The 25,594-nt window shown below is 36.8% G+C and overlaps 1 protein-coding gene across 2 annotated transcripts in view; it reads right to left on the bottom strand.

Moving 5' to 3' along the window:
* Window positions 1–25,594, bottom strand: part of EPHA6 (EPH receptor A6) — a 524,483-nt gene that overhangs the window by 460,595 nt on the left and 38,294 nt on the right. For both annotated transcript variants that reach the window (XM_086629497.1, XM_086629571.1), the window contains exon 2: window positions 23,402–23,466. In XM_086629497.1, coding sequence (XP_086485623.1) covers window positions 23,402–23,466 — 65 coding nt within the window. The remainder of the gene's footprint in view (window positions 1–23,401; window positions 23,467–25,594) is intronic.

Here is a 25,594-nt window from a genome sequence, read left to right as displayed (position 1 = left end):
AGAGTTTGATAGCTGGGATCATGACATCTCAAAGGCTAGCTGAAGTTGGGGATATTTTACAGATGGTGGTGAAAGTTTAAAAATAGAGACTACATATTTCAATTACGAGGTGTTAATATTTTCTAAAAAAGCAAAATTTCACTCTTGACTCAGAAAATACAATCATAAAACTGTTGTCATAAATGAAGTACTTTATTATGAAATTATCCTATATATGATTTGTCATTTCGTGTTTTAAGTACATTAAACTAATGTCATCATAATTTCTTAGTTGTCCCATTTTCCAACTGACCAACTGTCAGTTACTATTTCTAGACACAATTACAAACACAGCACAGAACGTGGCAGAATGAATGCAGAACAGATTGAACACTGAGGGGAATCTAACCGATGCAGCTAGCAGAAATGAAAATGTTGCAAGCCTGCTGACAGATTGGAAAGAAGTAGAAGTAAGCCAAATGAACTGACAAATGCAGCCAGAAAACTTGTGAGACAGCAGGATACAAAAAAGCTACACTGACAACAATTGGGATATAATAGTAATTTCTAAAATGCAGCATATCACAAGACATGCATGATCATAGACAACAATCTATGGATATATATCTATTATAACACCATTACCACTATTAACAAGTCAGCAACTAATTAATTAAACAAATGCTCTCTGCACGTAACACAGTACTTTAGTTAATTTAAACTGAAAGTGAAAATAGTCACGGTTACTTAAAACATTGTGAAATTTCTGCCGGAAAGTATATTTCATTGTCTGTCTACAGATGTGGCATGTGTTGATCACTCCTTTATTCTTGACTAATTCCAGGATTCACACAGCAAAACTCCCTTAGTACTTTTGTGTAGTGTTATTTTTTCTCTTAGGTAGATGAAGTCTGAACTTTTTGACAACTCTTTTAACAAGGTACAATACTAGATACACAAAATATACTGTCATATAGCTTGAAGACTATTTTTCTTGTGTCTGAGATAGAAAAGCATGCACAATATTTCTACAGAGGACAATAAGATGTCCTTCAGAATTCTCAATTTAGAATCAGATCCCAAGAAAAGAAAATAATATTATTTATCTCATTTGTCGTTAGGGTCTTTAAAATTAGATAGAGCTTCCTTTGTACAAGATATGTCAATCTATCAATTCATTTAAGAAGAAAATCCTTAGTATTTAATTTTATTTAAAAATTTTATGGTGGTGTGGGCTTCATTTCAGTACTTCGGCCATGCTCCCTCCCAGCTTGTTGTGCACCTGCACACTGGAAAAACGTGGGAAGCTGAAAAGTCCTTGATTTCCTTAGCAACGACTAAATGCATCATTATGTTATCAAGATTCTCCTCATACCAAATCCCATACTAAATCCAAAACACAGCGCTGTTCTAGCTACTAAGAAAACTAATGCTATCTCAGCCAAAACCAGGACAACATGGAAATTCATTTTCAGCTACAACTTTTTATTGAATTCCCTTCTCCTTAAAATGTTGGTCTTTCCAGTTGCACTCTAAGCAACACTTGCATAACTTGTATGCTGCTAGAGATTTCTGACAAAATGTCCTTTGGCTATGTAGCCCTCATCCAAGACAAATGGAAAGTTAGATCCACAGATGCATACTGTAAACCTTAAGTGCACTAAAAGAGCCATATCTAAAAGAGCCACATTCTGATTTTTTTTTGCATGCACAAACTCCCTGTTCTGGCATGCTTCCACTTGTGATGGAAAACGCAGTAAGTCCCTTGCCCAAATCTACAGATTAAGCTAAATTGCCACTGTGGCCCCAGGTGAGCGTATATTTAGTCCATAAACACAGGCCCAAATATTTACACCCCACTTCCAGAGGCAGTTAACTGTAATTCTTTGCTTTTGTTCATAGTCATTGTCCTGCATCCATTCTCACGTTAGGTAGATAAATTTACTTTTGTGAAGACACAATATTTGCCATTTCTATCTGTCAATGGTTCAGAGTTTTTTGTTATTGCAGTTTTCGTAGGGTTTTACACATTTTTGAGGCTTATACTGTCCATACCACCTGCGCCTGTGACTTTAATAGGTACAAAAGACATAGCCATCAAACTACACTGCATACATTTTTAGATCAAGGAGTTCCATCAGGTATGCCAGATGCCATCTGCACCTATAACAAAGTGTAGATATGAAAGTACTCCATTTTTAGATGGTGGCCAAGACAGTCTCCCTGTTCCTTCTGCATTCATCTGCATGTGATAAAATTTAGTCCCCTGTTTGCTTTAGTAAGTGAGAAAGAGCAGGGAAATCCATGAACGGTAAGAGCTCTACATTTGCCTTTAATTTAAGGTCTCAAAACGTACTTTAGTCCTTAAAAAGATTTTTTTAAATCCTAGGATTAAGAAAGTTGCTGTCTCAAATATCATGTCAGTCAGCATTAGCTGTGGCATTATTTTAGACTAAGATTTTGAATAAAAGTATTTTTCTTCTAATGTCATATTCCCCAGGGTAATGAAAGCAATTACAAATCGTATCACACAAGGCTATGAACTTTATAGGGCTGTGTTTCCTTTGCCATATGAATGACATAGTATCTAAAAATTGTTGAATTACACTTGCAAGGAATCCAGGTGTGATGTAGTTGATGCCAAACTTCTTTATGACACTGCTGAACACTATTTAGATGCCAAGGAACTGCAGGAATGACATATCATCATTCCTAAAATTTAAGCAAACCACCTGTGACATACCAGTGCAAATGCAAGTAGATAAAAAATTAGTAATAAACATTCAACTCTCATAATGAAGTGAAATTTGAAGAAGTCAAAACATAGAAAAAAAATAATCAAAAAACGTTCTATTCAGAGGAACTGAAAAACTGTATAAAATCACCCACAGAATAGCACAGAAACAATTTTTTACTAACATTCAGAAATATTTTTGGTATCTTTGATATCCTTGACCTTATTCTTAAATCACAACTTAGTAGCTAATCCATTTCATTTTCAGGACAATCACAGAAAACAGTGGCTTTAGCAAAGTATATTGCTTCTTAACAAGTAGCTTAAGACTTACCACACCTTTCTTTGACAATACCTCAGTGCTTCTACGAAACACTGTATTTAAAATTACAACTCTACAAAAAGAATTAGAAATGCCATTTCAAACGCAACCATTTCTTTTAGCCAAAATTTAGAATTTTTCCAAAAACATCCCCTACATGACTTTCAACACTTGTAAACAAAATAATATACTTTTTCATAACATTACAGGAAGACAACATAAAGAATCATGTTTAGACAGCATATATAATTGACTATTTTGAACCTCTATGCATCCTGTGAATCAGCAGGATGTAGGTTAAAGTTGCACACAATTATAAGGTTTCATTGAAGTGTTCACAGAACATTAAAATGCTAGGAAATTTAGGACTACAGTTCATATAAATATTAAATCATTCTTGTACTGCTCTCAAAAACTATCAAGTCTCAGTTTAACTTTCTGTTGTGAAACTTGCCCAGAGTTCTTGGTAGGTGAACTATGGCAACCACAGTGAGGTTGGTTTTGTAGCTCACTGGCAACGTATCACTAATACTTAATTGCTTTACTTTGTAAAGAGAAGAAAAAGATGGATATTGAAAAGAAAAAACTTCTTTCAATGCAACAGTTTAAGAGAACATTCTTCTGGGGCTGAAAGCCATAAAAGCTTTCCAGGCTTCTTTCTTCTATATAATGTAATGCAGTTGACTATAATCATGTATTATAGTTACTGCTATTATCCTATTTTTGACATTTTGTTAAAAAAATACACAATTCATTACTCTTAGTAAATGTTCCCATGTCTAAATTTGTCTTCACTGAAGTTCTGTCTTTTTTCCGACTAACCCTAATTCTGTGGGCACAAAATATATGTGATAAAAATTTTTTAAAAAATTTACTGTATACAAAAGTACTATACAAAAAGGTATAAATACGATAGCAGTGAAAATCTTGTCTCAGTTCTCCATAAAGATTCAAGCTTTACTCTTACACAAAATTTATCTCATTGCTCGTAATTAATTTGATATCCCTAGTAATATATTTTATTGTATATTCATAACTTTAAAATACATGCAGGAAGTTACATTATTTCAAAGGAATCAAAAAATATTGAATTTAATAATCATAGATTATAAATGATCTCTAGCTCAGGCAACTAGATTGTAGATTCACAATGATTCCCATGAGGAATATTCATAGAATCATAGAATGGTTTTGATTGGAAGGGACCTTAAAGACTATCTAGTTCCAACCCCCCTGCCATGGGCAGGGAAACCCTCCACTACACCAGGTTGCCCAAAGCCTCATCCAACCTGGCCTTGAACACTTCCAGGGATGGGGCAGCCAGCCACAACTTCTCTTGGCAACATGTTCCAATCCCTCACCACTCTCAGAGTGAAAAATTTCTTCCTTATATCTAATTTAAATTTACTCTTTCAGTTTAAAGCCATTTCCCCTCATCCTATCACTACATGCCCTTGCGAAAAGTCCCTCTTCAGCTTCCTTGTAAGCCTCTTTTAGGTACTGGAAGGCTGCTAGAAGGTCTCCCAAGAGCCTCCTCTTCTCCAGGCTGAACATCCCCAACTCTCTCATAGAAGAGAACTCCCCAACTCTTCATAGGAGAGGTACTCCAGCCCTTGGATCATCTTCCTGGCCCTCCTCTGGACCTGCTCCAACAGGTCCATGTCCTTCTTAAGTGGGGGGCCTCAGAGGTGATTCAGATTAAACCCATTGCAGGAGCTCTTACTCTGTTATCCTGGCTCTTCTGTAGCAATCAAAGATGGAAATCCTTCTCTCTTAGTAACAGTCTTCAGTATAAAAATCAAAATAATTATGAAGAACAAAACATTTTCCCTCAGGAAATTTCCTCCACTGACTCAAATGGCAGGGGGACGGAGAGGGCAGAAATCTAAGTTATTTTCATCATCAGACACTGATCCTGTACTGTGTGTAAATCAGCTGAGCTTGAGTTAAAGCGAAATTTCTCATAGCACTGCTAACTCAAATATATTACAGAGAATTTGATTTTTTACTGAGGTGCTTTGCTGCATATTTGTCATAACGTATTACTATCTATTCCATAAAAGGCTCATGATATATGGTATTTGGCAGGTTAGTGTTTGTGGAAGAACTTCTCCATAGCATTTTTCTTTTTTTGATTTAGAAATCTGCAAAATTTCAAACAAAATCAGGTTTTTTTTAATTGTTTTGTTGTACTTAATTTCAGAAGCAAAGGGAAAAATGTCACAGCAAAAGAGCCTTGGAAATTCAAAGCTGAGTTAGGGCACTGAAGGGACAAATTCAAACGCTGAGTTCTACTGAGCTGCACACAGTGCGAAAGAAATTCCAGAATGCGCTGTCATCTCATAACAGTTATGGTGCAACTCAGTGGAGCAGACCTAAGCACATACGATCCTAGAGAGGTGTATATCTATTTGCACATCCCTCATGTTCATATGCAATTGTGACTGTATACGTAAGACTGACATGACCACGCACATAATAGAAATAACCAGCTTTTGAGCTGACAGCTAATAACGGCAGCAGGTAGCTGCTGAAATAGTTCGGATGTACTCGATTTTGGAGGACCAAATAGCATATGTTTTTGCAAGTATTCTCTTAAGAATACTATCCCTAAGGCTGTGTCTGTACTAGTACAGTAGATGGGGCTAGGGCAGTAGGATTGAAGACTGGTGTACTATCATCCATAATGCTTATTTGTTAGCAGAGTCTCCAGTGTGGCTTTGGTCTCTGACAACCAGCGCTCCCCTAGACATTTTGTGGGCATGGTGCATCTGGGTAGCGCACAGCAGGCAGGGACTGCTTCCAGCAAGTGGTATGGATGAGGCCGGTAGGGAGCTAACGGTTATTAAACTAAAAGCCACTGTCTGTTTTCTTCTGATTGCTTATATATGTATGTATTCTGACACAATATGGATATACAAGACCAGCTCTTCACAGAGTTTAAAGAAATTTTTAACTGTAAGTATACCACTTTAAAAGAAATACCTATACCTTTAAAGACAGGCATATGGTAAAGACATATGTAAGCAAAATTTAAATTTTCAAGCCTTTCACTTCCACCACACAAATAAATAACAGTAAAAAAAGATTTAAAAATAAATTGTTGAAGAAAGCAGCTCATTAGTTTCCGGATTTATAGACTAAAAACTGCTCAGGCCCTACATAAAGACTCAGATAAGTGCAAGTATTTAAAATGGCTTTGTGGAGACACCCACCTTCAAAGATAGGGAACTGATCTTGGTTTATTTATCAGCACAGAGATAAATTAATTAATTTAATAAATTAATTTAATTAATTTAATAATTAAATTAATTAAAACATTAATAAATTAATTTACAAATTCATTAGCTATGCATGCAGTACCTGTTTTGAATTTACATATAGACATCGTATTTGCTTCTAAGTGGTTTGAAAATATTAATTTGTGCTAGCTGCACAATGCAAACCGGTACAAAGGCCTTGGAGCTTTTTCTACTGGAACTGGTATATTCACAGAAGCAACAGTGTGCCAAAACACAAGGAGAGCTTCTGAGAGCACTCAAGTCTACGGTTTTACTCCTTAGCTAACAAATCCTGCCCTTCCAGAGTGCCTGCTGGCTTGGATTTGGTGCCACACAGAATTGGCTATGCTACCTGTGGCTCAGGTGATAACTTCATTGGACTTACATAAGAATCTCTGCAGTTTTGCTCCAATGGGCAGTGTGAAGTGTCCTCTGAGTCCTTCATCTGTATCTGAAGCTTATGGACACGTTCATTGTCAGAAATCACATACTGCACTAGATGGACAAGCAGTGTGATCGGTCATGGCAATTCCTACACTAGATTTTATCCAAAGAAAATACTAACATTTGAGTTTCAATGAGGAAAAGAACAAAAAAAAACCTTAGAATTTCATTAATTCTTACTAATTTCACTTAATGGCTAAAAAGTTCAGTACGGGCTGTGGGCCTTCTAATTGCAAAGGAGAAAGCTGTAAGTAAATTAACTTGGGGCAGTAAAAATAATTGAAAAGAGAAAAGGCAAGAAAAATGTTGATGTAACCACATGGGCAGTGAAAGCAACTGCCCCTAGTTATTGTGTCATGGAATGAAAAGCTAAAGCTAATCCCCTTAGCTTTCCCACGTGAAAGTGGAATCCAAAACTAATCCTTTTATAGTAGCTATACCACATGAAATGGGGTGTTTAAACAAATCCCCATAATCATCATGGCAAGAATCAGGGAGCTGAAGTCAATCCCCTTAGCTATCCTACTTGAAACAGGGAACCAAAGCAATCTCCTTAGTTATGCTGGTATTAATAACGAACTCTATCAGCCTTTTAAACTATTTTGACACAAAGTTATTAGTAGCATTTTTCTGACATACCAAGACCTAACTTGAGTACACAGTAACACCTATGGTACAGGAAGTTGAACACTACTGGCCAAATTTTATGGCATAAATTACATGTCTAATGCTCACCACTCCATGATTTACTAGGCCTAAGCATAATAATATCTATGTATCAGTTAGCGGAGAGGCAAAACAAAATGTTTGAGCTCTTCGTTAAGAAAAGTTAAGAAATTGGGAGTATTCCTCCTAGTATGGAAGGCTAACAAAAAGTACTAACAGACATGCAGAGAAATCACTGAACAAGGCCATATTAAGCATATCATCACATAATTTAGCTGTTGTGTCTGCTAACTTGGGGAGAAGCACAGAGGAAAGGGAGCTGGGGGGTCCTGGTGGACAGCAGGATGACCATGAGCCAGCAATGTGCCCTTGTGGCCAAGAAGGCCAATGGCATCCTGGGCTGTATTAGAAGGGGTGTGGTTAGTAGGTCAAGAGAGTTTCTCCTCCCCCTCTACTCTGCCCTGGTGAGGCCGCATCTGGAATATTGTGTCCAGTTCTGGGCCCCTCAGTTCAAGAAGGACAAGGAACTGCTTGAGAGAGACCAGCGCAGGGCCACAAAGATGATTAAGGGAGTGAAGCATCTCCCTTATGAGGAAAGACTGAGGGAGCTGGGTCTCTTTAGCTTGGAGAAGAGGAGACTGAGGGGGGACCTCATTAATGTTTATAAATATGGAAAGGGTGACTGTCATGAGGATGGAGCCAGGCTCTTCTCAGTGGCATCCAATGATAGGACAAGGGGAACATAGGAGGTTCCGCTGAAACATGAGGAAGAACTTCTTCCCAGTAAGGGTAACAGAACACTGGAACAGGCTGCCCAGAGAGGTTGTGGAGTCTCCTCTGGAGATGTTCAAAACTCGCCTGGACGCATTCTTGTGTGATCTGATCTAGGTGGTCCTGCTCTGGCAGGGGGATTGGACTAGATGATCCTTTGAGGTCCCTTCCAATCCCTAACATTCTGTGATTCTGTGAACTTAAACTTTTTCACTTTTTTTTTTTACTTACTCTGCAATATGCCCAGTTTTTTTTTTTTTAACACTACTACTCGATTTCAAAGAAACATTAATAGACTTTTTAAAATAACTGTTGCTAGTGAATTCATACATATTTGTTCAACTTAGTGATAGCCTTGTTTGGGAGTCTTTTCTGATTTCGCTTTGTAAACTGATCTGGTTGATCAGATCCTTCCCCAACATCAAGATACCCAGGGGCAGCTTTACCTCCACCTTCATCTTCTCTCAGTGTGTCCACTGGAAAACTTTTCGTTATTTCTAAAAAAACCCACAGGATCGTCAAACATCCAGAATCACAAAATGAAATCTCTACTATTTTACCAAGCGAGAGCATCGATTTCTGTTCATTTCAAAGTTATATGCTTAACAAAACAAAAAGTCAGCTAAAACATCTGCATTCTTCAAATGTTGTTCTGCATCTCAACAGCACCTGTGATCTTCTAATTCATTTCTGCAAGGCACGTATTACATTTTAAACTCTTAGGAAGGGATTCTTTTGATAAAATACAAAACAGGAGGATTATATTCTTAAATCTGAAATATAGTTACAACCATTATTCAAAAATGCCTGGATTTTCTACTGGGTTTCTTTCTATTTTGTTCCTCACAGAACGGTGATTATTAGAAATAATTCTGTTTCCTTATTAGCAGTCAATAAACATACCTATAAACTACCTATTTTTCACTTTTTGAAGTAGTTTATTAGGATTATGTGAAGAGTATCCAATCCTGCTATGACTGCTTACATAAATACATAATCCATTTGGTAAAGGCCTCTGTACTTGCTTGGATCCCCTTGCAGCATATGCACACTAAATCACGCGTACAAATTACTGTCTAAAGTGTCTCTTCTTATATCTGATGTTTTCAATTCTTTACATTTTGGACTAGCAATTGCTGCACACTTTAAATGTTAACTGCTCCTCAGAGAAGAGTTTTCAAACTCAAGTACATTTTTTATTTTACCCTTTACGTTGAGGGTGGTGAGGCATCAGAACAGGTTGCCCAGAGAAAATGTGGATGCCACATCCCTGGAAGTGTTCAAGGCCAGGTTGGATGAGGCTTTGGGCAACCTGGTGTAGTGGAGGGTTTCCCTGCCCATGGCAGGGGGGTTGGAACTAGATGATCTTTAAGGTCCCTTCCAACCCTAAGCATTCTATGATTCTACGATAAGTATTGTACCAGAGGGTTAGAGACAGACCTCTGCTGGCAGAGAGAGCAAACTAGAAAAGAATTTCTTCACCACTATGCTTTCAGTCCAGCTGGAGTAATTTTTTCAGTAGTCTCAGGCCCAGTTTTACTACTCCAATGTTTATAAAGAGGTTCAGGATCTCAACTCGGCCCTGAGTTCATGAAAGACTTGTGTTAGAGACAGCAAGTGAGATCACTTCAAAACAGCAATAGGAGGTCAATAGGCAAGAAGTGTGCACAATCCAATACTATTCCACTAACTACTACTTCTTGGCCATCTTTTAGCTACCAATAGAGTCATAGCCTATATGTGTACTTGATTTTTTAGCAAGAATCCATGAACAAAGAAGGACATGTCACTGAGGAAGCTGGTAAAACAGGGACATATTGACAGAAGATAAAATACAGACAAAGGAAAAGAAACAGAGCAAGGAAAACCAGGGAGATCACTCTGTTTCTGTCTACAAGGAAGAAAACCAAATGTATTAAGCCCTTGAGGACTGCAACTAATATTAAGAATCCAGATAATATCAAAATGGCAGTGATAGTCTTTCTTGTCCCACACTTTCTCAAAAAGAAATGGAAAAGTATGTCTCAGCACCACAAGTGAAAAAAATCTGGGAATTAGAGAGGCATTTAATTATGCCCCAAACTGTTCCTAATTGATGCACTAAGATCCACTTGGTGAGAATTCCAGCAGAGCAGAAAAACTATTTGTATGCAATCTTTCCATCCCTACAACTGTTAAAACTCTTGGCATCCACATTACATCTCGTAATTTAAAGCACCATCAGAACATAAATGATTTACTGCAATTTGCAAAAGGAACTATACATGTGCTTAAGTGTTTAAAAAAAGCTTAGAGAATGCTTCAAGCTTGCACATTTCTTGATAAATTGGTTACATTTCTGTAACTTCAAATATTCATTTAATGTATTTAAAAATCTGTAAAAGGTTTGAAAGCAAAGATGTGAGGATTTCTGTTTTTAAAAAATTTTCTGTTGATCCTAAGTAAGGGCTTCCAATATAAGATCAGGCTACAGCAAACCATTAAGAATATATTAATTCTTTCCTTTTAATTATGCATAGAAGATCCACTTTTAGAAAATAAATTATCCCTGCCACTAAAAATGATAGAAAGAAAGCAGCAGTTTGCCTAATTTCCCTCAATTACTGAACACAGCATATGAGTAAAATGCAGCAACTGGTCCTGAGACAGTGAAGTATCTTTTGCTGTTCTCTCTTTTGCCTTCTTCTCCTTCAAAAAAATATTTTTGTGACTTTTTAAAAATCCAGAAAAATTGCTTTTCAGAATACCTAGATATTTATCAACTACTTAAGCACCTATGAGACCATTTCCTAAGCACACAGGAATTCCAAAGGGTATTTCCCATGAGTTCAGTATAGTGGTTCTTAGTCTCTAAATATACAATGGTTAAGATAAAGAGATGTTCAGTATGCACCTAGTATTTCCATAAATATTGCTTTTTCTCCACTTTTCTTTTCGCTTTTCCATGATTTTGTAATGAAGACAAGACACAATTTTGACATTCTTTATAGCTCCATGTGTGTGCACAGTGAATGCTGAATTATATCAGAACAATATTATATTTAACATATAATATTAAATTATGTGAATTTGTGAAATTATTTGAAATTATGTGATATGAGTGAATTTTTTAAATTTCAGAGTATTTGCCTGTTGGCAGAAACCATAAAGATTCTCTAATTCAAAACTTCTGAAAATACACCCCACACAATTTAAATGAATCATTCTTCCTCCCTCAACCTAATATGTTTTGTTCTCAAAATATGATTCTCTCTCAACAGACAAATATCTTTTTGACATTGTCAAAAAGACAGCAATTTGTTAATTTTCACTAAACTATACATTTTTCTTACTGCTCTTTTTGGCAAGCCAAGATATTGTAAACTTCTGAATGCAAGATATGAATGTGAAACCTAGAAAGAGTTAAAAGCTATTTTTCATGCAGTGAGTACACAGATGTGCAACCCATTTGATATATTATAATTTCCAACCAACATCTTTTTGAATGGAATAGAGGATTTAGCTTACATTTTGTGGGACCACACAACTGAAAAAGTCAAATATTTATTGTACTCCACTATGTATAGTGTTTCTCATACCTGCAGTGAGAAACATAACAGAAAATATAAATACTGCTACTGCCACTCTGTGCCCTCTTTTGCTATATAATATACAATACACGCTGAAAAATAATCAATTTTCTTTGTGCATTAGAATTAAAGGATATACGGTACACAAGATATACATTAAAAATCAGTGTCCTAAGAAAATGAAGTGAACAGTTTAACGTTCGCTGATTGGCAGTTTCTGGGCATAGAGTGCATAAATGGGTTCTAATCACAGAATAAACAGACTTTTTTAAGGAAAGAAATGTTGGTATTTTAAAAAGCACTTCTCTGCATTAAGGATTACTAGACTTCCTGTTTTGCTTCCTTTCTTTATTATGTTCCTGATTCCTTACTAAAAAGCAATTAAAAAAACAAAACCAAAACCAAACCAAAAACCAACAGAGCCCTTAAACGTCATGAAAGCATTCAGTCAAGCAAGAAAGCAAAGAGTATTTGGGGTAGGGAGGGAATCTGAGAAGTATGATCTTGGCCAATGAAAAGCCCAACTCAAGAAGGGTGACATAGTTTCATTATTGAGTTGATACACTTGAATTTCAGCTATGTGGCTTCAACACGGATTTTACCCCCTTTGGTATGTTTTATGTTAAATATTTGAAAAGTGATTTGAGGATGAAATGGAGATGACAAGCTCCTAGCTTAACATCCTAGTAAGAGGTCATTCTACTAGAAAATCTCTAAGAAAAATGTTTCTGCTTCACAGATGGCCTACAGTTGCAGCTATATACAGGAAATTTTGCCTTTAGTAGGAATACATTTGTGTACAACACCATCTAAATCAAACAGGAATGGAAAAATAATGCAAAAAGTATATGCAACATTACTACCATAAAGCTCAGACTTACTACATAATACATTAAAAACACAATAAATTGCTTTTGGTTGAGCAGTTTAAAGACTATTTATACTGCTATTACAGATTACTCTTTAAGTATATAGCTGTTCTGTACCAAACCATTCAAATATGTTTATAATCCTCCTTCATTATATCAGCTTTTCTACAAGTGGTTTATTTTTTTTTAATTTACAGCAAATTATATCTCACTCTTCTGATTATGAATGCTTTAGATCTGTGACTGCACAGTGGCAAGCACCAATGGGCACAAATGTGTTTGCGGTATCCAAACAAGGACACGACGGTGCATTTTGCCGATAGCTATCCTCAGTGGAATCGACAATTAGATGTTTCACGCAGAACCAAATGAAAAATAATCAGGATGCTGCCCAAATGTATTTACAAAAAAAAAGTGAGGATGACAAATAATATTTCTTCTTCACAGTGCCTGGCACGTTTTGTGAATTTAACCATTTCAAATGGAACATGCTCTGGTAACCCTGCATCCATCCAATAGATACTCAAATTCCCAGTACATTCACAGCTAATTCTGTGGCCAGGGTTTTCAGGTTACATATGCAGACAAATTAAGATTTTTGCCATTTGAACAGGAAATACAGGTGAAAACAAAACTTAGGCATGCACCAAATTACTCAGATATTGGCAGTCCCAGGGACATACAGTTTTCAAGAAAATATTTTCTGTTCTAAGATATGTTCCTAAAGAAAACATGGAAACTTGACTTCCATAGGCAGGTCATCTCATAGGTGCAACAGCAGTTCTTCTAGAAAATCTTTGCTAAACATTTAACTAAATCTTGGATAGACCTAATTGTTTCATCCCTGCAAATGGAAATTAATCTCAAAAAATATCCCTCAGCTTATCTTTTTCCTCATACGATACACCTTGACTGTCAAAAACTATTCTAAATAAGGCATTGCAAAGCATGGTGTCTGATTGTGTCCAAATTACAGCTCAAATACGTGACTGCAAATATTTTTCTTTATGTCATCTCCGTAAATTTCCCATATTGTGTGAAAATCTGATTAGCTTCTTTCTTCTTCCTCATCACTATTAAATGCTCTGACAGCTAAATCCCTACCTTCTATTAAACTTGCTATTAAAACCACAGCCTTTGTGACATCTCTGAAATCCTGCTGGTGAGCTTTCATAGATGTAACTATATATCTTTATTGCAGGCAAACTGCTGTAATAGAGGGAAGAATTTAGACTTTTGGATGCATTTTTTTCCCAAAAACATCTTCAGATCTTAGTTAAAACTTTGCTTCTTGCTCCTTCTGCAACACCTATCCAGAAGGACGCAATTCTCTGTTCAACAGACTGTTCAGACCTATTTGCTTGGAATAAAAGTGAAACATCTTCAGATAAGAGCCTTTTGTGGTATTGACATTTTTGCCTGTTGACTTTCACATAACTTTAATCTTAATATGTTTTCTGGGTCTGGCTGAGATAGAGTTAATTTTCTTCATAGTTATCCATATGGTGCTCTGTTTTAGACTGGTGCCCAAAACAGTGCTAACACATCAGTGTTTTAGCTGTTGCTGAAAAGTGCATGCACAGCGCCAAGACCGCCTCTGTTTCTCACTTTGCCCTCTTAAGGTGTGGGCTAAGGGTGGGCAAGAGGTGGGGAAGGGACACAGACAGGACAGCTAACTCAAACTGATCAAAGGGATATTCCATCCTATGTAATGTCATCATCAGAAACAAAGCTGGAGGCAGTGAGAGTGGTAGTTTTTTTAAAAGTAACCATTGCTTGGAGACTGGCTGGGCATCAGTCTGCTGGTGGGAAGCAGTGAGCAATTGCCTTGGCATCCCTTTTTTTTCCCCCACTTACTAAACTGTTTTTATCTTGATCCACAAGTTTTCGCCCTTCCAATTCTCTCCCCCATCCCGCTAGGTGGGAATGAGCAAGCAACTGGGTGGGGGTCTAGCTGCTGGCTGGGGCAAACCCACCACAATATGCCGTTAAAGAAGCAGAGGATGTCTTCATTCACAGAGTCACGGTTCTCCAACCACAGAGCAGACTGGGAACTGATAAATATTATTAGATTTCTTAATTCTGCTTTTAAATGGCAAAAAGTATCTTGTTCATCCTGCAAAGCCTGACCTTAAACTCCATTTATAAAGACGGTTTAGTGAATGTAACATGCCGTGACCTTTTTCAGCCATTAGATTGGGTAACACATGATCCATGATTAAAAGTAGTTTACAATATTCCAGCACAGATTACAGAGACTAGGAGCTATTATTATACATCATATAGTCATAAAGCATCATAAATATCATCTATTAGCTATCAAAAATGAAACACTGGACATTTTTTCTGATCAGACTTTTCAAGGATACGTTGTTCGGTAAATACTTAGAACACAAAAGTCACACAGAATGATATAAATAATTTTGTTCAGGAACACTCATTGGAGGATGATGTATATTTACGTGTCTAGGAGTGGGAATACCACTTTTACCTAACAAATAGCTTACTGTGTGGTATAAAACTGCAGTTCTAGAAGACAATTATGAGTCACAGTGAGAATCAACTGAACATGAGCTCAGAATATTATTGCTGTAGTGAGAAAGCCTAGTGGGATCTCTTTGATGTTTAAACAGGAGAACAGTAAAGAAAAGTGGCATGATGATTTGTAACTGTAGAAAATAATGAAATTGACTGTAAATGCTACATACTTGCGTCTGTATTTTCAAAAAAGAAGAGCCGCACAGTGATTTGAATTTTGGAAAAGTAGGACGAGGAGCAACGAAGGACTTATCGATTTAGGTACAGTATGAGGCTGATAAGGAAGAATCTGACAGTAGGAATCCTTTTTTAAACAGTGATCTAATTAATTAATGGAACAAATTACCATGGGAAATCATAGTTACGTGATGTCTCTTTAAATGATATACTTCACTAAAATACTTGTTACTGAGTAAACACAATGGCGAAGCTCGAAATCTTACAGCCTCTGACAGAAGGGCGATCTGAATAAATGTTCCTTCTGGTCATAAAGAATTTAAATATGTATTTAGTTCTGATAGTTACAGTATTAAAACTGAAGATTAGAAGTACTGATGATACTGTAATTCACACTGCTACATCAAATGTTCAAATCAAAGTCATCCATAAAATCAATATTGTAGTAGCCACGTGCATACGTAAATGTATATGTTTACAAATACACATAACTCACCTAGTCTCTATTCCATAGACAAACCCAAATGACTGGGAGTCACGGTTAAGAGAATCTGCATTTCTTTCACGCCATTTATTTGTTGTTACCTTCTGTAAAATGTAGTTCTCCATTGCAGATAACAAGATAATATGAAATGCAGAACTAAATTGTGGACACCAAGTAACACCACATCTAGTACACATTCCATATCTTTTTCTTATGATGCCATACTGCTACCTGAGCATGTTTAATGTACTAACCTCACCTTCTGTTTGCGTATTAGTGATTTCAATATGTAAATCTTAGTCTTGTATCTCAGGTACTTGCTTATGTTTTACTTGCTTATCTTGCTATCTTTCACCACTTTCACATTACCTGCTCTGTTCTCTCTTATTTATCGTTTCTCTACCTTATAGTCCCTCTTACTATATTGCGTGAGCTGTGCCTGAAGCTGAACCTAATAGTTGTATGGCCATTTCACACAGGATAGTCGTGCTGCCTTTCTTTCTTTGTTCTTTTCTTTAAGTCAACTTTCTTAGTTAACTTCTTATACTGTTTTCTACTCTTTATGCACCCAATGACTTTGTATTGGAGTGCTACTTTTTTTGCTAATTGCTTTGTTTATTGATAGTTTTAATATAGGAATGGACCTAAGCTGCTCTCTCTTTCTTTAGAAGCATTTCGGTTTTATGTGGCTTCAAAGGAAATTAGGAGAATTCTAAAAAATTATCAATCCACTTCAGAAAATTAATAGTGAAAAATCTTAAGTACTGTATGAGAACATTCCAAAACATCGTGGCCCAATCACCTTCAGAGATATCACACAAAAATGAAGGTGAAGATGGATGTGGGTATATTGAAATAAATGTTTGCAGGTTAGCACTGGAAAACCTCAGTATCATCTCTGATTGTAACATAAAAAAAGATTAGTAAGTGAGTACTGGTGACAAACAGTACTTAGCCATTCAAAAAAGCACTACCATAAACTATAAAAATGTCTTCTAATTAGCTAACATGGAGATAAAAAGTGAATTGTTGACTGATGCATATACTGTAAAACAATTATTTTAACCAAAAGGGTAGGGGAAAAAAAAGTCAGTACTTTGACAAGATCGGTCTCAACAAATTCATAACAGAAAAAAAGACCCTGCAACTGTGTATTAGTGAGAGTTATTAAAAATCTTAGAAGATCTCCCAAAGAAAGAAGATTTTTGCAACAGAGTTACTTCTGTGGATAAATCAATAGGAAAATTACCAATTGACAAGGAAGCTGTTCAAACAGCTGCAGCAACTAGGATTAAAAGTTTCATCACTCACACAGCTGTCAAATAATTTGGAGGACTTCTAGCAGGCTCTTTACTGCTGAGGCTATACATTTTGCCTACTATGACAAGTCAAGGTAGCTTATACAAGCCCCTTCCACATGTCAATAATTTCTCACAGCCTTGTGTTAGGAGTCACCTTGCCCTTCTATTATGCTAATTTTAAAATGTTTTTGGAGTTTATGAAGTAGCTACACACAAGTTAAAGTTTAGATTAACGTTAGAAGGAGAATATTTTTTCATGATTAATTTTATTCTTCAAATAAGAAAACTTTATTCCAAATTCACAGTTGCAAAGTAGATTCATCTCATGCAAAATAAGGCATTGTTGGAGTTAAGTAGGAATACTTATGGTAGAAGTTTACCAGGAATATACAGGCCCTTATGGCCATAGTCTCCAAACCATAGCTCATGAGCAAACTTTGCTCATAAAATTATGTTACAATGCTTAATGCAATGGGAAATAAATATTAATTGAAAAAACTAGTTACATTGAAGTCAGAAGGAAAAAATCCAACAACTGGATTTGCCCAAGGTACGTTATTTTATTAGTACTACTGCTAATGGAGAAGTGAAGGTTGTGGACTACTACATTTCAGTTAGGCTTTCAGGTTTTTCCTTTCCTCCCTAATTTTCAAAACCTTATTAACCACAACCACTTGAACAGTGCTTAATCCCCCAGAAAAAAAAACCAAACAACTGCCCTTCTAACAGTCACAGAACCGCAGGCTGTAGTGAGAAAATCTAAGAAAAATAATCCTGTCCCCATGGTTAGCAAACTGACTGCAGCTGGAACCCTGGATAATGGTTCACACAAACTCAACTGGTCTGTCCACTACCTCACATTCACATCCTCTTTTGAAACCTGTGAGGGGGTTCCTTCCCATTTTTTGTTCTGCATTTTTAAGGTTATGGAGAGATGGTCTGTTGAGTAAAGATCTACTTTCATTCCATAGCACATGCTTTTTCATAAATCAATCGGTCATTTGAACTATAGTCCAAAGAACAGAGGAAGTATCAAATGTGTCCATTTTTAAAGTAGAAATTTTAGACAGCTCATCACTGAGAAGCAAAATTGGAACTCAATCAACAAAAGCTGATTGACCTCAAAGATATTAATGTTTTATGCTCCATTTTTGTAGCTCTAAGCACTTAATTTATTACCTGTTCAAAATACAAAGAAAAAATCTGACAAGCAAATAAAGAAAACATATTTGTAATAAAAACTCTTGTATTCTCTTCCTTCAGGAAAGTTGTACAAATAACTGGGAAGAAAATAAAAAAACAAAATCACATATTATATTACCAAAGAATGGATAACACAGTTGTGCGTGACTCATCTTTGCAGCTAAATGATGGGATTGCATACAAATGCCACATACAAACCTACTGTGCTGTATCTTTACTTGCTTGGGTAGGTGTCTCTGGAGGTCACCAAAACTGCTGAAAGCTTGCAAACATTACTTTATGAGCCTACTATAAATAAAAAAGTCTGGGAAGTAAACGTTAAGGTTCTGCCAATTCCAAAAGAACACCTCTTATTTTTTTCTCCTGTTTCACCCTAGCCTGTTGGTTTAAAATCTCTGAGGCATACTCAATATTATCCAAATCCCAAGCATTAATATTTCAGTTGCTATTTAATTTAATGAAAACATTCATTGCAACTGAGCATGCCAGTAAATTAATGACTTCTGTTAATGTCACAGTCTCAAGAAAACCTATCGTCTCATCCTCCTAACCTCAAAAATATTCATCAGAGCAGTTAACTGTATTTCAATGACATTTTTCTTACACACATAAACACCACACATACACTTATTAAAAAAAAAAAAACAAGTTTGATTAAAGTAACATTTAGGACTTACACAGCATTTGAACAAAAATCTCCGTCAAAAGCACAAACATATAAAAACCTGCAACTTTCCTCCAGGAAAAGGGAAAATGCTGTTGTTACCATCATGAGACAAAAGAAAAAAAAAAATTACTTATTTCTGCAGTGATAATCTCAATCACACCAATTATTATGCCATATTCCGAATTATATTAGGAGAGATAAGTAACTCAGATTAGATAGTGCTGTGGACATAAAACAACATTTCTGATGTTTGTGCAAGATTTAGAAAGACAACAGTTTTACTGTTCTTTACTAAATCAGCAAGTGTAATAGGAGATATTAGCCAACCTCAAAAGTAATATTTTGCCTTACATTTTATTAAGAATCAAGTAATAATTAACATGAACACTAGCCTTTTGCTTCAGAGATTGAATACAAAAGTGACAGGAAGAAGCACACAGATGTCATTTTCTGTAAATTACATGAGCATTTGTAAGCTCAATTTTCTTCTTACCTTTGTGTAAGGAACAGGATCCCAGAACAATTTAAATAGAAACAGTTTAGAAATACGTTTCAGTGTAATTTTTAACTTTAGTATCTTTCATATTTTATAAGCCAAAGTAATGTAAATTTTCATATTTTAATAGCTTTATGCAATTCTCCAGTATGATCAAATATCTAAACCAGAATGTACATTTGGTATATTCCAATTAAGTTTGTCAGAATGACACTAACTCTGAAAAATCAGCAAATACGAATTTTAATCAGCAGCTCTGCGTAACTCTCAGTGAGTGAGAGAAACAACTCTCACTTCATGTAAGTAATTTGTCTCCATTATTTATTTTGGGGGCTTTTGTTTGTTCCTTCTTTCTGCACCGTTTCACAGGTGCAGCACTGCCACTAGGTCCTACTGCTCACAGAAGCCTTTCCTGGAACGTTGAGCTAAAGAATTTTCCTTTATTCCACTGTGAGAAATCGAGGACCTTGTTTGTCAGGATATCCAGTCATCTCCTGCTGCATATGGCCAATGTCTTACAGTCTCTTTCTTCAATGGATCATGCTTCTCCAAATCATGTATTCTCACCTGGACAACTTCTCTAAAAGTTTCTTTGAAAACTTCTATTGCTGTAGTGCACATGAATCTTTATCATGTTTACAGCTTAGATTAATTCAACACCAGTTTAGACATATTTTCTTCCTGAGTTAAAATCACATGCACACTTCTTTTAACTACCTCTACGTACTTAATTTATCAAGTTCCTTTCAGTTTTTACTCTAGCCTCTTCTGCCTGTTTTACATCCCAGGAAGCCTTATTCTGTATGTTTTCCTCATGTACAAACCACTTTTCTCCTACATATTTACACTAGTTACTTTTTTTTTAAAAACTAAATTTTATTTATTTGGGAATTCCTCTAATAATTGAATCATAAGTACTGACTCAAATGTAAGTGCTGCCGATTCTTAAAACACAGCCAAGGCCTTTGCTGTGTCCTAAGACACCTGAAAGCATCAATATGCTGCAAAACTAATGTTAAGGCTATGTATGACAATCAAAATAGATCTCTTGTAATAGTTATGCTTTAAATCAACTTTGAGTGTAGGGAGTTTTGTTCTTGTATAGTGTGGTTATGGTTATCGGAGTAACGAAAGCTTTTAAGACTTTACAGAATAACCAAAATTATACCCTGTGTGTTTTCCGTACACCAGCCTCCCTGTTCAATTCAATGGAGCCCATCACAAAGCTAGAGCAAAAAATTCTTGCTGTATTTTCTCATCGTGGTATACAGCATTATTTGCTTTTTGCTAAAGCATAAAATCCTCACTGCATTTTCTCATCATATTGTATAACAGTATTTGCTTTGTCTAGGATTTCTGAAGGAGAGAAAACTTTCAAAATTATAACTCAGATTGCATGAGACTGCATACAAAACGTAAAACACAGAAGCATCTGTAACAGACTGAAATGATGTCTAGGAATACAAAGAACTGGAAAACCCAGAAAAAGAGTAATCCATAAAGTTGAAAATGGGCTGAGATTACAAAATGTCACATTGCTTGAAATCCCTGAAGGCAGAGACACAGAAGGCATTTTATAAAAATAGATTATTAAGGTGCTGAGGATAGACAATTTCTACTTCCTTCTGGAACAGATCGTAAGAAATAAAATAACTAAAAATGAAATAAGATTTTTCACTCAGAAAAACAGTATTTTCTGAGTTCATTTCAGAGAACCAAATAACTATATGCCTCATACACAAGGATTAAGACACAATCCCAGCTAATACAAAAACATGTGATATACAGTATGTACAGTGACATCAGAACTAGAAGTTGTTACAAGAGGTGTTAAATGCCCCAATATACTGTATCTTAATTAAAAAACTACAAATGCCTCTAAAATTCTGTTATGTGCATTAGCTGGCTGGAAAGAGAAGACAGGTTTTGGAAATGTAGCCACTGGCAAAACACTGATGGTTGAACTTCAAAGAGTAAAAATGCTCCTCTTCCCCACACTCATCTGGCCACACCATATCCAAGTACACCAGACACCTCTAACACTCCGAGGCCCCCTACATGATGCCAAGCCTGTACACCTCTGTAGCAATCTGTACTGACAATACAGTGAATCCATGTAAGACATTCAACTGGGATATAGAACTTTAATACAGAATGGTCAGTGCAGGGAAAAAGAAAAACCTAAGTATTTTCTCTAAATGTTTAAACTGGTTTAATGACATTAACATATTCTTATTGTTTTTCTAATTTAGCTAACCTGACACAATTTTACCAGATGCTAAAGTCCATATTAATCCTCATGTAAATCATTAAAGCTTTGCTTCAAGTTATAAAATCGAAATTGATTTTTCCTTTTGTTTCTGTCATGGTTTGATGTGGAGGGGGGGGTGGTTCTGGTGGCAGGAGAGGGGTTTTGGTCCCTGTGACCTCCCCGGTTTTGGAACTGGGTTAGGCTTAGTTCTGGCCACCAGATCAGACTGCCATCCCCCTCGGGATTGAGCCAATAGGGCGCCTCTGCGAATTGCCCTATTTAAGTCAGGACAAAAGAACCGGAAAAGGTGCTTTGCCCAGGATCGAGGAGAGAAGGGAGGAGGGCACTGCCCCTGCTCCCTGGTTCCCGGCCGGGCGGCTGCCTGCGTCAGGCCGGCGCCGCCCACGGAGAATGGCGGCGGCGGAGCCAGCTGGGGAACTCGGGGACACCCCACTCCCGGGGTGCCCACTGGGCTGAGTTCACCTGGAGAGGACTGAGATCTGAGAGAAACAGCTGCATCGACAGCAGGTCAGTGAGGATGGAGCGGGAGGAGGTGCCGGAGCCGAGTTTCCCCTGCGGCTGATGGTGAGATAGCAGGCGGCCCCCCTGCAACCAGGACGGCCTCGGTGGAGCAGAGACCCACTCGCAGCCCGTGGGGAGAAGATGCCTGAGCCTGAGGATGGTCGTGTTGGGACGCACGACAAGGCAGAGCGGCATCTGGAGTCTGCGTGATGACCCACGCCGGAGCGAGTGGCTACAGCTCCCTAAGTACCCGAGACTGTGGTAAAGCCCACACCGGGGCAATCTGTGGGGAAGGATTGTTTCCAGTGGGCTGGACTCACGCTGGAGAAGTTTGTGGATTTTTCCTCGTGGGTAGGGGATCCATTGGAGCAGGGGAAAAGGGTGTAAGGACTCCTTCTCCTTTAAGAAAGAAGCAGCAGTAACAGCACAGAATGAACTGACCTGCACTCCCCCAGCCCCTGCCCCCTGTGCTGCTGGGGGGAGGAGGTAGAGCCGGGAGGAAAAGGAAAGGGGGGGGGGAAGGTGTCGGTTTTAAGATCTGGTTTTGTTTCTTTCTGTCCTCTCAAGTAATCGTTTTTTGTTTCCCTTTGTCCTTCTAAGTAATCATTAATAAACTGTTTTGCTTTGAGAAAAGCTCTGCCTGTTTTGCCCAGGACCATGGTTGGTGGGTGCTCCCTCTGTTCTTGTCTCAACCCTCAGTCCCTTTGGTTTTTTTTTTCTCTCCTCTCTACTTTACTGGAGAAGGAGAGACTGTGTGAGTTTTAGTTGCTGGTTTACAGCCTAAAACCACGACAGTTTCACAAAAAATGTAGTCATAACACACTCCTGCAGCTTAGGAATTTTTAATATGAAACTTTATGATGTGTAACAGTTAGAACCAGATTTAAAGTAAGACAGATTCTTAACACTCAGAAAAGCAAGAGAAGAGCATAATAATGTGTACTCATGTTATTCTTGTGTCTGTTATTCCTACCTACAACACAGGCTGCTCCAGTCCTGAGAACAACTGAAATCTTTCTGACAAGTCTATATTGCAAGAATATCCACCCAAGTATAACAGCCATTCGCTTCCAGAGTGTGAGTATGCCAAAATCAAGACAATAAAAACAAAATGGTGAGTGACTTACCCCATTTAAAGGAAATGTTTTCCATCCAAGTTCTCCCAGGGCAGCTGTAGTATCAAGTAACACAACTGAAAATGGAAAAAGAAATGGTATGTTTGCAGTATTGCTTGGACTAGACAGATACAACATAGAAAAGTATTGAACTGGTATGAATCGAACTAGCAATATTAGCCAGGTACATTTGCTTAAAGCTATTAAAGTAATTAAAATGTTGGAGTATGAGTAAAACCAGAATCTAAACATTTAGGCTTTCTTGGCTTACATTTCATTATCAAATGTCTCAGAAGATATAACTCATACAAAACTGAAATCTTTTGCAGAAATCATTGCCAAATCACAACACACCAGCAATGCTTAATCATTAAAAGGCGCTTGAGTAAGCATGCCCATTTCTGCAATCCCTTGACTGGAAATCTAGAAAGTCTGCATGTGGACTTAAGCATTAAAGGTAATAAAACAAAGAAAAACAGAGTTTCCAAAGTAAGATGTTGTGAAAAACCCCATAAACTTCCCAGAAATGAAGTTATACAATATACAAATTCTATAATTCAGAAAGAACACTGAAAGACTAAGAACTTTAAAGTTGATATTTTAGTCGGAATATCACAGTGCTGAAAGCTGCTACATGTATTTTGCATCGTTTGTGTCATATTCGTTTTGGTTTTTTAATATAAGACAGGATGTGCATTATTGTACTTGTATATTACAAAATGTTTCTGCATTATTTTAGTATGTTAAACTACATTACCTTCATTTTTCTCTTCCTTTCACTAATAATGCACAACTTATACAGAACACAGCTCACAGTGATAAGGAAGCTGACTGTGAACTACACGAGACATTGTACCTACATGTACTACTGCCCTCTAATGGAGATGTTTAATCTGACCCTCTAATTTAAGAAATGTAAATCAGGACTTAAACACAAAATTAAATATTGTATAGGGCAGTTTATTTTCATTATCAAGTTGGTGTATTTTGAACGCTCAGTTCCTCCTTACAGCCCACAAATTCCAGTTCTTCTTTGGATGGTTAGATGATGGAGAAAAATGAAGCTATTCATTTGGAACATGACACCACTGTTCATACATTTGGGGGGTTTATGCTGTTGCACACTATCTCCCACCTCTTATCTGTCCAGATAATCAATGTACAGCTACCTACAATGTGTTTCCATAAAGCAGTACAGCAGCAGCAGCAGAGGCCAGGTCATGTTATTTTGCCTTATGGAAAAGACACATTGGCATGGAAACTGTAAGAACTCGCCAGCTTATTAGAGGAAACTTGACCTAGCATCTTCCTTTGTCTTTTGTATTAGTGACAATTAGAGTTCCTCTATATTTGAATGTATGTTGACTTTTAACCTGAAACTGAAATAGTCTTATCAGCAAGTTTACAGCCAGGTAACAAGCTCAATATTAACCAAACAAAATTTAAATGATTTATTTGAAGAAAATAATGACATTTAAAAAAGAATATTTAACAAACAGGAGTATTCTGCTCTCCACTTCTTCATCACTATATCAGTTTATGAAGCTTTGGGAATTACTTGAAGATAAACATCTTTTTACAAGCCCTATTTTACTTCCAAAAAAATGAAATCACTTTCCCCCTTGAGATTATTGCGGCCTTCTGCTTTCTTAAAAAAACTGTGATTTACATCTGTCATAGTATTTCCTATTTGCATCAGGCTACCATACTCTTGTAAAAAGTCAGAAAAGTGTCCTCCCATTTGGCCTGCGATGCAGCAGTTTCCTCTATAAACCTTCAAGACACCATGTACTGGGGATCTGTCACCTCCAAAAAAATTAAGCCACTAGATTTAGATATTGCTTGTTCATAGAAAAGACCAAATGCTCAGTTGGTTTCTGAGAATGTTTCAGTTCATCTTAGGAGTTTGTTTTCTCTCCATCTCTCCTCCTCTTCTCTCTCCACTTAGCAATGGACTATTTGTAAATAAACTTGGTTTTCAGCTGAGGTTATACCTTGCTACTTACCAAGTACTATTCTGATGATATTTTAATTCTTTAAATCAGAATTCAATAAATAATCAAATGAAAAACACTACATGTTACTGCTAAACCTATGGATCTGCTTACAAAAATGAACTGTTTCTACAAACAGCATCAGGGCTTGAAGTGTCATTTCAGTTTTACAATTTTTTGTGGCAAGACCATGATTTAATAAACATCATTG

The sequence above is a fragment of the Tauraco erythrolophus genome, chromosome 1 (assembly GCF_009769465.1).
Source record: "Tauraco erythrolophus isolate bTauEry1 chromosome 1, bTauEry1.pri, whole genome shotgun sequence".
Lineage (NCBI taxonomy): Eukaryota > Metazoa > Chordata > Aves > Musophagiformes > Musophagidae > Tauraco > Tauraco erythrolophus.
This window is presented reverse-complemented; position numbering and strand designations above follow the sequence as displayed.